At 32.3% G+C, this 15757-nt stretch overlaps 2 protein-coding genes across 2 annotated transcripts in view; both read left to right on the top strand.

The window, feature by feature from the left end:
• The window catches only part of Jumu (Forkhead box protein N4 jumeau), a 36760-nt gene extending 30974 nt beyond the window's left edge, over positions 1-5786 (top strand). Inside the window, exons 2-4 of the mRNA XM_076380553.1 lie at positions 1877-2180; positions 2955-3692; positions 4603-5786. Of these exons, the coding sequence (XP_076236668.1) occupies positions 1885-2180; positions 2955-3692; positions 4603-5272 (1704 nt within the window). The 5' untranslated portion in view covers positions 1877-1884 and the 3' untranslated portion in view covers positions 5273-5786. The remainder of the gene's footprint in view (positions 1-1876; positions 2181-2954; positions 3693-4602) is intronic.
• A 5713-nt stretch (positions 5787-11499) lies between these two features.
• Positions 11500-15723, top strand: Vsp37a (Vacuolar protein sorting 37A). The gene is made up of 5 exons (XM_076380554.1): positions 11500-11700; positions 12428-12617; positions 12682-12796; positions 13892-14407; positions 14578-15723. The coding sequence occupies exons 1-5, from the start codon at positions 11612-11614 to the stop codon at positions 14922-14924; spliced, it is 1257 nt and encodes a 418-aa protein (XP_076236669.1). The 5' UTR covers positions 11500-11611; the 3' UTR covers positions 14925-15723.
• The last annotated feature ends 34 nt before the right edge of the window (positions 15724-15757 follow it).

Below are 15757 nucleotides of genomic sequence, written 5' to 3'. Positions count from 1 at the left end.
CATACTCCGTGTGTATGCAGTGATATAAACGCGCGCGCGCGTGCGTGCGCAGCGTCACGCACACGAACAGGACCGAGAATCTATTGGCCTCGCTGCACGGCAGAGATCGTGAAGATGATCCTTAGATCAGATAAAATCGGCAAAATTCGTAGGGACATAAGAAAAATATTAATGATGCTACTGAATGGATACGCGCAGACGTATATAGTATACTTTTGTACCTCCCTTTCGAATCAATTTCTACGCCAATGAGAACGAACATCAGGCCGCGATCGTAGGTAGTCTGTGCGCGCGAGTAGATTGTAATGGATTCTTTGGCAAGGATTGCTCCGTTGTACGGTAGAGGTCAAAGGCTGGAAGCGATCTATGAAGGTTTTTAACTTAAAAATATTTGTGTAGTCTGTTATATTCTTATATTATATTCTTATATATTCTTATGTTATATTCTTATGTTATATTCTTATATATATATATACACACTATAGTACTATATGTATATAGTATATATATCATATATACTCTCCAATGGACTTTGTATATATTTTGTGATCTCTAATATCTTAATTTTTTTTTATTTTTAATTTTCAACTTGCTATTTTTATGTAGTGTACAATTTCTAGATAGCAAAAGCTGATAAGCAAGTAGGGGAAGCTTAAAGAATAAGCAATAAGAAATATTATTGCTTAGATTGTTGATTTTTACTATGAGATTTTGCAAATTAGGTATGCTACCATTCATGTAATACCTTTTGTTATTAAGAAAATTAATTATTTTTACACTTTAATCCAGTAGTCTAATTTAGGAAACCGAAGGTCCATCCTAGGAAATTAATTGTTTTGAGTGGACTGATGTCACAATTATAGAAAATGACTTGTCTAACTTTCTATATTAAATTTTGAAAAAAGTCAATTACATTATCTTGAAACCATAAGTAGTAACATTTTTTCCGTTATCTCTTAAATATTCAAAATATTTTATTACCAGCCTATAGTAAAAAATATTGTAGTGACCTTCCGGCAATCTTCCCTTATATCATGATTTTTTAATTTTTTAGTACAGCAATTTTAAAGTTAGGTAAACCTACATGTCATGAATTGCCACCTTGTTTTTTTTTAACTGTGTGATATGTACAGGTATCATCCTTTGTAAACTAATAGATTTTATCTAGATACATTTGATTAATTACTAGATTTTATCTAGATACGTTTGATTAAAAATTTATAAGTTTTTATAACATGCAAGTTCCTTTTTTGGTTTGTGTGTAATGATTATTTTTAGTTGTTTATATATATTTTTGTACCTAGATGGAAATAAATCACTCACAGGAGAGTCATTAATCGTGAATATTGCTATCGCTTGACTTTTATGGCCATGTTTCGTTAATTAACGTCGTTTCCATGTTGTTTCATAAGTTTCTCGGGTATACATATATCCGTATAATCGCTATCCTCTCTCGAGTTGCAAACTGCAGTTCATGCAACCACAAGAATATGTATTAAACTTGATAAAGACTGGGGGCATCCGCGAGAGTGGTCGATAAACGAGAACTAGAGTTTTAATGAAACTAATATTTCAATTTGAGACCATCTCTATAAAATAATTCTCATACAACGATGAAAAGAAAATAGAATCGATCGTCTGCTACTTACTTCCTGCGAAGTGTATAACTTGAAATGCAGCATTTTAATGCATATGACTATACTAAAAAATAAAATATTTTTATTTTTTCACTATAATCATGATAACAAGAAATATATAAACTATAATTTTGAAGCGTAAATACTAATAACTATAATATTTTCCAAACTTTATCTTTTTACTACATAATCGAGATATTTCAATTATTGACTAATGTGGTAATTTCTTCTATTTTTAGTCAGGTGAATGTTGGATACGGAGAGTAGACACAGTACTGGGCTGGATCAGGGACCGACGAGGGACCCTTGGCTCACCATGGATTATTACCTCGGTACGGACAGCCTCTCCCTACAGGAGATGCTCGACGTTGACATCAAATGTGAGATCGAAGGCGTTATCGGCGGACACACGGAGCTGGGCTTCAATTTTACAGATATGTCCGCCTTAGAAATGGACGACGATCCTATTGGGTGTCACAATGACCTCAGTGGATGGTTTGGCTCTACGAGTTTGCTCAACGGCAATAGCAATAGTTCTAACAGGTGGTTATTATTCTACTTTGAAATAAGAATCTATACAGTATTTTCTCGATACGACTCACTGCAAATAACAAGTTTGTAGAAGATAAGAGTATATGACTTTTGCGTTAACAACTCAATTTTGTATTGTGAAAGATGAAAGTTAAAGAAAATGCTTTTAAAAAATATGTATAAGGGATAGTGACGAGTTTATAACGAGAAAATACCGTAGTTGACATTCTTTATGATTTTTGGGCAAGTTATAATTATGAAAAAAGAAATAATTAAATTGGTAATTCCAGAAAATAACCGTGCACAAAAGATATAATTTTTTTTAATGCATTTCTCATTTTTCATACTAAATATTGAGGATAATGACAAATTTAATGGAAATTAAATTTGCAGACTATAATTAAATATTATATATTTAAAGGAGGGATGGATTTCTCAAAACCTCAAAAGCCAAGAATATTCCATGTTTTGAAAATTCGAAACTTTGCACTTTTCTCATGACTCGAAATTCTCGAAACTCAGGTAAGGAACAAAACTATCCAAATTTTAAAAAATTCTACGCGTCTTCAGCAACTGTTTTTTACAAAACAAAATCAGCACTTCAAGTTTCGAAAGTTTCGAGTTTCGAAATTATAGAATGTCGGATTCAAGTCTTGAGAATTTCAAAATTAAATTCTAATCCAATTCTAATTTAAAAGTGTTGTCATATGCTGTGCAATAAACAGATAGTAGTTCACAGTCAGATTCCGAGAATGACCTTTGATTAACTTGATTCCTTTCTTTTAGTAACTTCAACCTTGATCTCAGTGGAGGAGATGCTGCCTCAATTATGGTGAACCCAAACTCAGTGATGCCTCACATGGCAGTTCGTAGCCCAACGCCAAGCAATAATAAGAGGCACTTTACCTTTTCGCCTAAGAGGGAGATAAAGGATGAGAAGATCGAGATTGAGGACGAAACAGAGAACGAAGTCAACAGTTACATTGAGAACGACAATGACAATGATAACGATAATGACCACGATAACGACAATGATAATGACAATGAAATCGAGCGGGAAAATGATATCGAAAACGATACTGAAACAGAACAGTATGAGAATGAGATCACAGAAACAGAAGAGGAATCTGATGATGAGCAAGAAATTTCGAAGCCGATGACACCATCTAAGTCAAAAACAATCTCAATATCGACAGCGAAAACAACTTCCCCTCAGTTTATAAGGACGCAGACCGTCCCAAAAATAAATGGAGTGTCTGGCATCAGAATGCAGAACTTCAAAGTGTTGCAGAGTCACAGTCAGACGCAGCACGTACGGAAACAGATCTATAACAACAACGTGCACGTCAGTCCAGCAGGAAACACCGTCACTACCGTAAAAAGGAATAAGGAATTTGATTTGACAGACTACGACGACAAATCCTACCCCAAACCAGCTTATTCTTACTCTTGTCTAATCGCTATGGCGCTAAAAAACAGCCAAACAGGATCTCTGCCGGTCTCAGAGATTTATAATTTCATGTGGTAAGTTGGAAATCAATATTCGAATAATTTTTACAATTAAAATGTTTGGAAAGTAGTGGATATACTGTAAAATAGCAACAATTGAGTATATTTAACGTATAGTGCATTGTTAAAGAATTTTTCAAAAGATTATAATATCTTCGTACACTGTAATGTAAGATAATAGATAAAAATAATTTAGGGGGTTTGCTCGTTATATAAACTGAAGAAAAAAATTTGACGCATTGAACATTACAAATTTCATCTGGTAAACTATAAACAAAGAAGGATAACCTTTTTGAAAGAATTGGAAGTTGATTAATACTTTTATGATACTGAACAATAGAATAGAGCAAAAATTCCTATTTGACAAACGATATGTCAACGATCGATTATTTTCGACCATTTGGCCGGAAGGACATGGGCTGGTTGAAGCCCTCCGATGTTAGGCCATCGAGAGGAGAAAGTATTGTCGTCCCTTCTTTATTTCTAGGCCATGAGCAGGGAGGCTGCCATTTTGTATGGGTCCCCTTTAGAACACCAGGTGCATGCCTGGGGTACAGTCCCCATAGAAAATACGCCGGCTTGCTTTTTGTTTAACCAACTGCCACTTCTCCTCTCTTCGTTGCTCGCAACTGGTTACATTCACATCTATAATACCTATCTGGAAATAAAAATGTTATCTTGAATTAATATTGAGCAAAGAAATTACTTTTTTATGTTTAATCACTATTTACTATGCGTTCTATTGTGAGATTAAAACATCTATTCCAGTTTTAAAAATGGTGTATTAACGTGAAACTGTTGATTAAAAATGGTGATGACAAAATTTTGAAATCTACGATATACCCTCAGATCAATCATCTTGTTATCGTATTAAAATGAATTTTAAAATATCAGACGTATTTTGAACATTTTTTTCAATTTTCAGTGAACATTTCCCTTACTTTAAAACTGCACCGAATGGTTGGAAGAACTCAGTCAGGCATAATCTCTCTCTCAACAAGTGTTTCGAGAAGATTGAGAAGCCAGCAGGAAATGGAAATCAGAGGAAAGGTTGCTTGTGGGCGATCAATCCAGCCAAAGTGGCGAAGATGGACGAGGAGGTTCAAAAGTGGTCCAGGAAAGATCCTCTGGCTATTAAGAAGGCAATGATATATCCTGACCACTTAGAGTTGCTAGAAAGGGGCGAAATGAAGTATGCGGGTAGTGGGGACATATCTGAGGAAACGGAAAGCTCGGGGGATGAAGCCGTAGAAGAGAGTACAACGTACGATGAATCCATTCATAGCCACGTGGCGGCGAATTCAGTGACAGACAGTTACGACGAGAGCAGCCAAGATTGCGATATAGATATCACAGAACATTTGTACGATGAGATAGACATAGAGGACAATAAAGAGGCGTTGCACATGCAACTGAATATTTCCAAGCAAGAACCGTTCGAGTATGAGCTCAGTCCTAGCACGAAAAGGCAAAAAACATTAACGGGGGCAATACAGGGAAATTATGTGTATCAACCTGTGACCACTTCGCGAAGAAAAACGCCGCTTCTGGTACGAGCCGGCGCTGGAAGTGGCTCCTTTCTTAAAATAGATTAAGTTTACGCGTTTTAATTGCGAATTTCTAGTTTTTTATGTATCCATAAGCGTAGACGAATCCATGTATAACGAACGAAGGGCACTTTGAGGAAAATATTTGATACGTTGAAAAGATATCATTTCATTAATTGGTGTTTTTATACTTCTATGTCTTTCAAATGAAAATTCATGTCTGCTGCTATTTTCCGTTTTAAATGACCTGCTTTTATTTATGGATATAATAAGAGGAACCAGTTTTCTTTATAAAGTTTGTATCTATTTATAAGCGGAAATGGAATACAGCAGCAGAAAACCTAAAAGAGGACTTTTATATCATGAGAACGATCACAAGAGGAGAAGATGGAGAAGTCTCCAGAATTTATTTTATAATTACAAGATGCGCATTTTTTCTATTTTTCTATAAACAATTATATTGCAATTGTAATTAATCATTTTTACACTAAGGAACTTCGCTTCTAAATAATTCTCAGATCGATGATACAAGAGTCTTACTTTAAAAGTAAACGATTAATTATATTTTTTATTTTCAAAACGTTTCTTGCATATGCAAGGGAAAACTTTAAATTATTAATTCACTCTAAGATTGTATATTTTAGTTAGTTAACTGGAATCATTTTTAATCAACTAATTTCTAAACTCTGAAGGTCTATTTCAGTTTTTCTCTAGTATCAAATATTTTCTGTCAACGTCTTGACAACCCAACAAATTAAGTACGTCCAATTTTGAGAACTAACTTCTTTTTAATCAATTCGCGATTAATAGATACAATCGAAGTATCTAGTTCCCATTTGGGCAATTTTTTATACAAACAAGTATCTTTAGAATTAGAATGACCAGAAAAAGGAAAAAGAGAAAAGAGTGTTAGGATAATTGCGTAGGTCAATAAGTATTTTGGTCAGCGTGTGGCCAGACTGATGTATTATACTTTTTTATATATTGCTCGACTATAAGTAAGAATTGTAAATGTTTCAGCATTTTGTATACCTGACAGAAAATATGAGGTTACTTAGATTATTTGCACTATACATTAATGGACACTTGTAGAGAGTACAAAGGATGTGACAGCTAATCTTAGAAAAGAGGATCCAAACAAAATTTGTAAAATTTTGTAGCATATTGAAAATGTAGAAAAGGTTGGGGATAGTATACCTGATTTAAAATATTCTGTAAGTTCCCAACGTATAAATTTCTCTCTCATGCTTTTTTCTTCCATTTTTTATGTCTCTTTGTGTCTCGATTCATTCATTATTTCTCCTTAGTTTGTATTTAACGTAGTACCGATCAAGCATTCCTCGAAAGTTGAATTTTTAGGCCAGTGGAATTACTAAATAACTTTCACATCAAGCGTGTAATTATAATTCTCTTTTATTCTTTTTTACTTATCTAAGAATCAGTTATGTATGTATACATATGTATGTACATGTTTTAGTCATTTGTCTACTTAATTTTTTTCTAGTTCTGTCTTTTCTTCGCATTCTCGAGAACCATAGTGAGCTTATTAATCACAATTAATCATCAAAATCTAAGGTTGTATGATAAAGAGGTACAACATACCGGAGAAAAATAGGAAAGAGTCGAGTGCAATTTTTACGCGTTAACAATAACAACGCAGAGATTTTGTAGAAGTTTTTTTCATACATACACGCGTGTGCGCGCGCGCGCGCTCTAAGCACATGTACACATACAGACACGTTTTCTTAAACTGTAAAATTATAAATAATTGTTGGACTAACTGTTCAGCAATATCCTCACCGTGGAAAATCGTAGGATAAGCATATGTAGCAGTATTTTGAAATTTTTACATGCTTCACGACTCTTCACCTTTGTCTCAGGTATGTTTCGCGAATGCAGAGATTCTTTTTTATGTTTATGTACGTTGTAAAGAAACGAAGTGAGAAGAAGGAAATAACAACATATTCTAAAAAGTAGAAAATGACGTCTCGAATAGATTTAGCGAAAATCTGTAAATTTAGCGATAATAACTATCGTCTTTTTACAGAGTATAGTCGAACAAAGTTGGCTGTTTAAGATCATTTCTTCGACTCTGTGGACACAAATATAAAGGCAAATATTGTTCTTTTTTCGATTTCGCATAAGGTAATATTCACTCATTAAATAATAATTTTAATTATAAAGACAATATCATATTAATGATCTCATTTTTTATTTTTGGATCTTATGGAATTGATTTCAATTATAATAAGGTATTTTTTAGAGTTTCTTTCAAAACACGAAGAGAGTGAGTGGTCCTTACAGCTAACTGAACTTGTTTCGGCGATAGTTTTACAAATAGTACAGTAGTTTCATTTTGTATGGATGCTGTAGTAAGATGTTGCTTTAAGATGTACAAAGTTACATTTTTTTCTTTCATAAAACACAAAACGAGAAAAAAGAACAAATCGAGACGTGGGACCAATTGTATTTAGAGTCTCTATAAGTTCAGTAATTTTTAAGTTTTTTCTTCGTTTGTTGATTGTAAGATGTTCATTTTAAAGGACGTGTTTTCTTTTATTTTTTTTATTTGTATAGGCACTGTAAATATCCTTTTTTAATATCGAAATAAACGTACAATGATTTATGACAGAGCTACACGATTTATAACAGTTTTCAACACTCAGTAAATGTTTAAGCACAACGATATTTGATAAACTTAATGCTTCAATGCAACACAGTCGTAACTCTATTTTGGTACTTTAGTCTGAAATTTAATTTAGACACTAATAAATTGATTAGATTGTTTGAGCCTGATGAAGAGGTGGACACCGCCTTAAAGAAACTAAATGTTTCCTTATTAAATAATAATTTACACTGTGTTCCTGTTCTTCAAGCACTCTTGGTTTAAGCACCTTGGCTCGTGTACACCTTGAAGAATGCCATAATAATAATAATATTAATACTGACGTATTTTTTTAATGCATTTTAAGCAAGAGGTGCTGCGAGAATCAGGTAGTGAAATAGACAATTTGTAACTGAAAGATTTGTAATAAGAAAGCAATTATCTTTGAATAACCGAATTCCCATTTGTGAAACTTAGTATTACAATAAAAGTATTCGCAATTGTTATATTGTAAGTCACACAGTGGTAGACATATGAATTTTTACTATGTAGTAATGGTATTTCATTTCATTTGGATTAATTAAGATGTTTCGTATTCAGCAGAGTAATTAACTAATTCATTTTTGAATAGAGAACACAATTTATGCTTTTTTATATTATATTTTACTATTGTCCTTCTAAAAACTGAAATTATAAACATAATTATAAACAGTATATTTCGTGTCAAATGTAGAAAAATTGTAGTACAATTGAATTATACAGTTTTCTACTTATTCTTTGATCAAACGATCTCTCTTTAGCTGAACATAGACTTGGTATGTAAATGAAAGTATATTGTAGCATTATACTAATCAATTTTCGTGTTAAAAATTATGCTTAAGAGTTAGGTTGTGATTTTGATTCTTTCTGTTTCTTTTTCCAAATTTTCACTGCATTATCTTGTGCATGATTAATGAGATAAAGTGAAACACCTTTAAATGTCATTACTAACATGTGACTGATGTATCATGTACTTTTAGCTACTATGTTGAAGATCTCGCTTATGATTTATGTTAATTTTGCATAATTACTTAGGGCTGTTTCAAACATCAAACTTTTTTCTTTGAGTTACATTCAATATAAACGTATTATGAACCTCCAGTTGTGAAAAAGTCATAATATTATGTATGACTGCATATCACAAGTACAAAAATATAGAGATTTCAATTATTGCATTCTAATGATTGTTATTTAGCGTTAATTAAGAAATTAAAAATAAAGAAATTGTAGATTTAAATATTTTTATTTTTCAAACAAAATTCAACCCTTTACATATTATTATCATTTGAGAAAAAAAATAGTAGGTGATCCTTTCTAGGAAAGCATTCAAGCTGGAGGATCATCGATAATGTAAAACTCAAGATATGAGTTATTGTATATAACCATGAATAGTGTCAATTGTGATGAATATTGATCTAATTAATTGATTAAACAATTGTGTGCAGAATGTGCATTCCATTTGTACAAAGATTAACCCTCTTTTCTATAAAGGAACAGGAGGGAAGGCTTTAAAACTCACAAGTTTAATGAGAACAATTTGTTCAAATTATTGTAATAAATTCCATTTTACAATTTTAATGTTTTGAATGGTTTAAAAATAAAGAGTTAATACCTGAAGCTAGAAAAATTCCACAGCTTCGTGATAAAAAATAAGCTTCTGCGAATAATTCGTAATTATATTAAAATAACATAATAAGAAGATAGAGTAGTTTTTGTACCTGTTTGTAATATTTCTATACGATATTATTAATGTAACCTTCGTCTAGATACAACAGAATAATTTGTAATAATACTTGTATAATGTGCAATGAGAAGTTTCAGTAATAAAATGTTGAGAAATGTAGCTTTTCAGTTCGTTAATTTATACAAATTTTAGTATTTTATAATTTGATCTTTGTGAATATTTTGTAGAAAAATAAGTATAGATAATCCATAATGAGTATTTATATTTTACTATTAAACATTAAACAATCTTTAATCACTACTTATCTGTTTGGTAATTAAGAATTTAGTAATTGATAATTAAGAAAGAGAAACTTTATGTATTAAAAGGTTAGTCAAATTTTTTCATTCGTATATCATCTATTTATATTTGAAAGTCTAAGTTAAAAAAAACTTTTTGTTGTTAGAAGTGTTTTGATTCTTCTTTTCGTTTTAAAATCTGGTATCAACGCCATCTGCAGAATAAAGTCTACTAACGAAATACTTGATCGATAACTTGACTTTCATATCTCATGTTCTGAAATACCGACCTCCTACAAAAACCACTGATTTTGGAGCGCCCTTTACAATTTTCAAACGTTAAATCACAGCCAAGTATGTGCATACATACGTATGACTGTGGCTGGGTATAAGGAACATATTGTACTTTTGTCACTGATGCTAGTAAACCTAGTTAACGAATAAATATTTTTACCGCATTATCTAATATACCTACAAGATGTCACACACTAGGTGGTCTACTTATATACATATGTACTTACATACATCTCTAAATCTCCATCTACAACCTAAATGTATTTTAAAAAATTTACAAAAATTCTTAAATACCGTTCCAAGTTTATAAAATATCATGCAATAGCTTTTATTGCTGTATGTTAACTTAAGCTTTTTAAACAAGGCAAGAAAAAATTCAAAAACAAAAATTGTCTAAATCGTAAACATTATTCGTAACATTATCATCTTTACTGTCGATCTGAGACGATCCCAAACTGCCAGCCACACAGCTTATATTAACTGAACATAAACCCATCACTTGATGGTACGTAACAGGCTACTTGTGAGGAACCTCATCACACGCTGTCGCGTGATGGGCAGCGAATGCTTATAAGAAGAGTCTAAACCTAGCTCGGGCGTGAGCGATAAAGGATTAATCACAGTTAACTTATAACTGATTTTTTTAGTTTTCATTCTTTATTTTTATCATAACAATTTATGTTTACAAATTTTAAAACATCCGAAGAGTACGTTATATCATCAGTATGGTCATTAGATGACTTTATACAGTAACTCGTGATCTGTAAGGTGAATAAATTTTTAATATTCAAGGGAAAAGACAGTCTGTGTTTTTTAATATGCTTATTTCTGTTGTAAATATCTAGTTAATAGAACTATATTACAGAACTAAATTACAGTACTACGGTTAGAGTACCCAAAAAACATTTTTTATATAACAATTACAATGTTACTGACGTATCTCTTCAATTTTTTGGCGCGAAAATTCATTAAAATGAAAATTCCAAAGTATTGTAATTTTCGCAACCAAAGCTTTTCACACAATCTAATTTCACTCGCTTATTATTTAAAACTATGAGCAAAGAATCGTTAACTTTATATTTCAGAAAATGAATAAAGTTTCATAAATTTTGTCAAACATTTTCTTTTAAAGACCTTAAAAATAGAGAAATATCGGAAAATCAGGCATCATTGATTTTAATCATCTCCTTAGTCTTGGTTGGATAACGTGTAGCAACACTTTCAGGCGATCAGTTAAGTAGCTTTAAGTGGATAGTTAATAATTAAAAAGGCTTGTCTACGCCGTACCGATTTCAACAGAGCTTGAAACGGCATTTCGCGAGTGTATCACGCATCTGTCATAGGATCGCGATATTTCCCCTGAATGGTAATGCGCTGCGCGACGAGAGGGGTCAGGAGGAAACAGCTGTTCTGTTGCTGCTGGATGGTTGGTTTGACAGGCTGGTCGAAGAATAAGCGAATGTTTTATCCACACTTCACGCTTTTAAATGATATCGCGAATATTTCGTGGGGAAAATGAGAATGTCGCGGTCAAGAGAAAACGGCAGATCGACACGCTGAAAATTTTCAACGACAAGTAAGACGAAATTAATTTCACCTGATAACATAACCTCTTCCCTTCAGTGCGTTCGTCTGTCCGATGTCTGCCTTTCTGCCTGCTTGTTTTTAGTGAATCTCCAGTGGTAGAAACGTCTCCCTCGTATGTAGAATGTTTCGAACGAATTTGCGATTCTTGCACAAGGAAGAATAAGATAGAAATGAAATATATATGCGTCTCCCCGTGTAGCAACTTATGATTTCCGTTAAAGCGAGTTGAAGAACAAAGATAAATTAGGAACTAGCTTTTTCTTCCCGCCATGAAGCCTCCGTCACACATGGATTAATGATGTCATCGTTTTTAATGCAGACTGAAGTTATTAAGAGCTTTCAATTAAAGTCCTTTGTTTAAAATTCTGAGATGCTACCTTTTATTTCCTAGTAAATACTTACCAAGGTTATTTTTTATATTATTGCGTTGATACAGACGAAAGATTTCTTTATTCTCAGTTAAACTTTATTAACATACAGCTTTGAATGTGCTCTAGAATAAATTGAAATATATTATTCTATATACTATTATTTTTTACTGTTATTATATCAATTTGATTAAAATTAGGAATGCCAGGGATTGCAAATTGTTGATTGTCTGTTTCCCAGATTTCTTTATTGTACATAGTCTTAACATTATAATGTACAATTAATACTAAATTGTAGGAGATATGTTATAGTTGGTTAATTATTGCATATGATCTATTCTGTTGTAGTGTAATAGAATTAAGAGAAGATGTGGAATATCAAGTACAATTCAATGCAGGGGAAAGGAGAATGGCTATTATGGTCTCTTTGTCGCCGGAGTTTCCGTTGGAAAAACCAGTGCTTAGGGTTTCTCCTCCAATAAGTCACCCTTGGTGTAATGAACACAGCGAAATCACAAGTGCACCAGGGTTATTGAATGTAAGATTTCTCATATTGTCAATTGTATTTGTTAGAACATTAAAAACTGTGTTTTGTATATTAGTTTACAGTGCATAGTGATCTTGGTCGTGTTGTACAAGCAATTATTAGAGAGTTCAGTAAAAACCCTCCACAACTGCTAGAAGATATTTCTCCTGGGTCTGTAAAATCGCATAGAGGTAAATATTTTAGTCAATTATGTAATTATATACAAAGTAATTTTAGTAACTAGACCAGGCTATAGTTCTGTATCAAGTGAAACCAGAAGTTCATTGTTTAATGAGTTTTACTATCCTACTGTATGACTTTTTTCACAAGTGTATCGATATACTAGTAAAGTGTGATTGTAATTAATTTTGTAATGGAATTTTACAATAATTTTGCATGAATTGATTTCTCGTGTCATTTTGCATATGAAAAATATAAAATAAGGACATTGAAAACACAGTACTTTACAAAATATTTCAGTGTTCACAGAAATATTATTTTAATGTTCAGTCATTATGACACTATTCTTGTGTTTAGGCTGTTTAGCATCTAAATGTACATCTGATTTAGTTAATAAGCACACAATTTTGAGAAGTGTATCATATTCTGAAATAGTGATGAAAAAGCAATATGCTTATTATGTAGAGTAAATGCAATAAAATTGCAATAGTTGCATTATAAATGCACAGCAAAAAATTCCCTAACCATCTATAATTATAGCAAAGGTACTTTAGAAAAATAGAAAACAACTTTAAAAAATATGGTTTATGTCAAAACAGGTTTATTCAGATTAGATTCGAATTACGTGAATTTAAGTGTGGTAGTAAATCAATTAATGTGTATTTCAAGGCAAGGAAAAGTTGAAGGGACCTCAACTTCACTTGAAGCTTAAAAGGATATTTGAAGTCAAGTAAAATACATTCACATTAGTCATATTGCTTCAAATCACTTGTATTCAAGTAACTTGACTAATTTAAATAAGACTGAAGACGAAATAGAAACTTGAAAGGATATATTGTCCAGTGAATAACAGGTTTACATTGCAGAAGTTGTCCAAAATTACTTTTAATCAAACTGCTTCAATTTAAGTAATTTGTCTAATATGAATAAACCTTAAGCTAAAAAACATTGTCCAAAGCCAGTCTAAATTTAATTACACAAAATGAGTTAATTTAGAAGTATTGACAACATCACTTGGAACAGAGCTATAGTCTGACCTATTTGTCAGTATTATCCAATATAAGAAAGAAGACAAAGAAACTGTATTATTAATGATACAATTACAGATTTACAGGGAAGGAATTCTCCTTCATACTCCTTGCAACAGTACTCAGAAATAACACCGTCGTTTAGTTCTTACTACGCTACACAGTTGCCCCAATTTTCATCCCCTAGTGCGAGTACTTGTATTTATAATTACAATCACACAAATTCAGGAACTACGTACGTAGGTGATGGTCATACGAAGTTCAATTCTCCGTCGCAGCATTCGACGTATATCCCGAGTTCAAGGAGTAGCTCACTTCATAATACAGATCCGTCGAGATATAATTCGAATCAACAGGGAACGTATTTGAATTCACATTACTCAAACGCAAATTACCATCAGCAATCGTTATCGAATCAAACGAAGACCCCACAAAGTGTCGCGTTTCCAGAATTAAACAACCTAAGTAATGAGGAATTGAAGTTGCTTAGCGAAGACGACGATAGACTGGACGAATTTTTGGACAAACATTCCGAATTAAAAGACATTAACGCAACTATCGATGATGCAATAAATTGGGTCCAAAAAACTGCCGGTAAGTAATCAATGAATATCTAATTTTTAATTAATTATACACAAAATATAAAAGCAAATGTTTCGTTTAGTGTATTTATGAAGTACTTGACATTATCATTAATTCAAGATCATTATACGCTATTGGAAATTTATCTACATTCTTTTTCTCTTTTTTCATTAATTTCTCAGAGGCTAACGTAGTGAAAGAACCCGAGCTTAGAGAATTACAGTCTGACGTAGCCAATAAAGTGCAAACAGTTGCCACGCTCAAGGCCAGATACGATCAACTGATACAACGATATAATAAGTTGTCTGAAGTGTTTACTCCGGATCATATAAAGGAATGCTTAAGAAAAGCAGCAGATGAAAGTCATGAGGAGAGTGAAAGAATCGCTGAGGATTTTTTGAACAGAAAAATTGATGTTGAACGTTTTCTTAGCACTTATATTGAATGTAGGAAGTTGGGTCAAGCAAGAAGAACTAAAGAGGAAAAGCTGGCCCATCAATTGAATGAATTAAAACGAGCTGGCTACTAAGAATATAATGTATAATCACACCTCTTTTTCTATAAATCGAACAAACTTGTAAATAATTGCCTAGTTAAATTAAATGATACTGTGAATTTGAACGGCATTCGTGTTTACCAAATATTCTATAAATGGCAAAGGCACTCGCTGGCAGAGAATACCTTTATAATAACGTACTGCTACGTTATATAATCGCTTGTTACTTGTGCTGCGCCGATTAGTTCGATTGCGTTCTTGTGGTTAAAAAAAGTATTTGTGTATCTAAAAAAAGAGGAAAAAAGAAGCGCTGGTTCGAACAGAGTAGTATGTAATACTTGAATTAATTTTAAATGTACTTATGTTCCCATGCAAAAAGTGTCTATTGAATGAATCTAAGTATGCTATTGTTGCGCTGTGACCTACAACTGCGTTGATATCATTCTCTGACAAAGCACTTTTTTACTATGTAAATAAATGTGCGAAAGAAATACAATTAAATCGATTTTTCAAAGTTTGCTATTCGGTAATGTTAATCTTCTAATTACTTATCCTACGGATGTTCCTAAATATATAATGTAACATATTGAAATCTGTATAAATGGGCGAAGTCTGAGAGGAAGAGACCGAGTGAAAATGCTTTTCTTTTTTAAACTGTGCGGCGTACAATGTGTAATCGCAGTAGAATTGGTGATCCGTTATTTAAATACATACGGCTTAAGATTCGATAAAACAAAGATTGAAAAAAATGTGAAAATAATTATGTAGAAACCGTAAATTGTAAATAATTTAAAAAAAGTGAATTTTTAATAAAAAAGGAAAGAACAATGGATTCATGGGTATGATCATTTTATGGTATTGTCAAG

This window comes from Calliopsis andreniformis, chromosome 6 (assembly GCF_051401765.1).
Source record: "Calliopsis andreniformis isolate RMS-2024a chromosome 6, iyCalAndr_principal, whole genome shotgun sequence".
Lineage (NCBI taxonomy): Eukaryota > Metazoa > Arthropoda > Insecta > Hymenoptera > Andrenidae > Calliopsis > Calliopsis andreniformis.
Note: the sequence above shows the minus strand (reverse complement) of the source record. Positions and strands in the feature narration are given on the sequence as shown.

Excerpts from the sequence above, each read along its gene's own strand:
- Vsp37a (XM_076380554.1), top strand. The coding sequence starts at position 11,612 with ATGATATCGCGAATATTTCGTGGGGAAAATGAGAATGTCGCGGTCAAG. Across the intron at positions 11,701-12,427 it reads CTGAAAATTTTCAACGACAA|TGTAATAGAATTAAGAGAAG; the intron begins GTAAGACGAAAT and ends ATTCTGTTGTAG. Across the intron at positions 12,797-13,891 it reads GTCTGTAAAATCGCATAGAG|ATTTACAGGGAAGGAATTCT; the intron begins GTAAATATTTTA and ends ATACAATTACAG.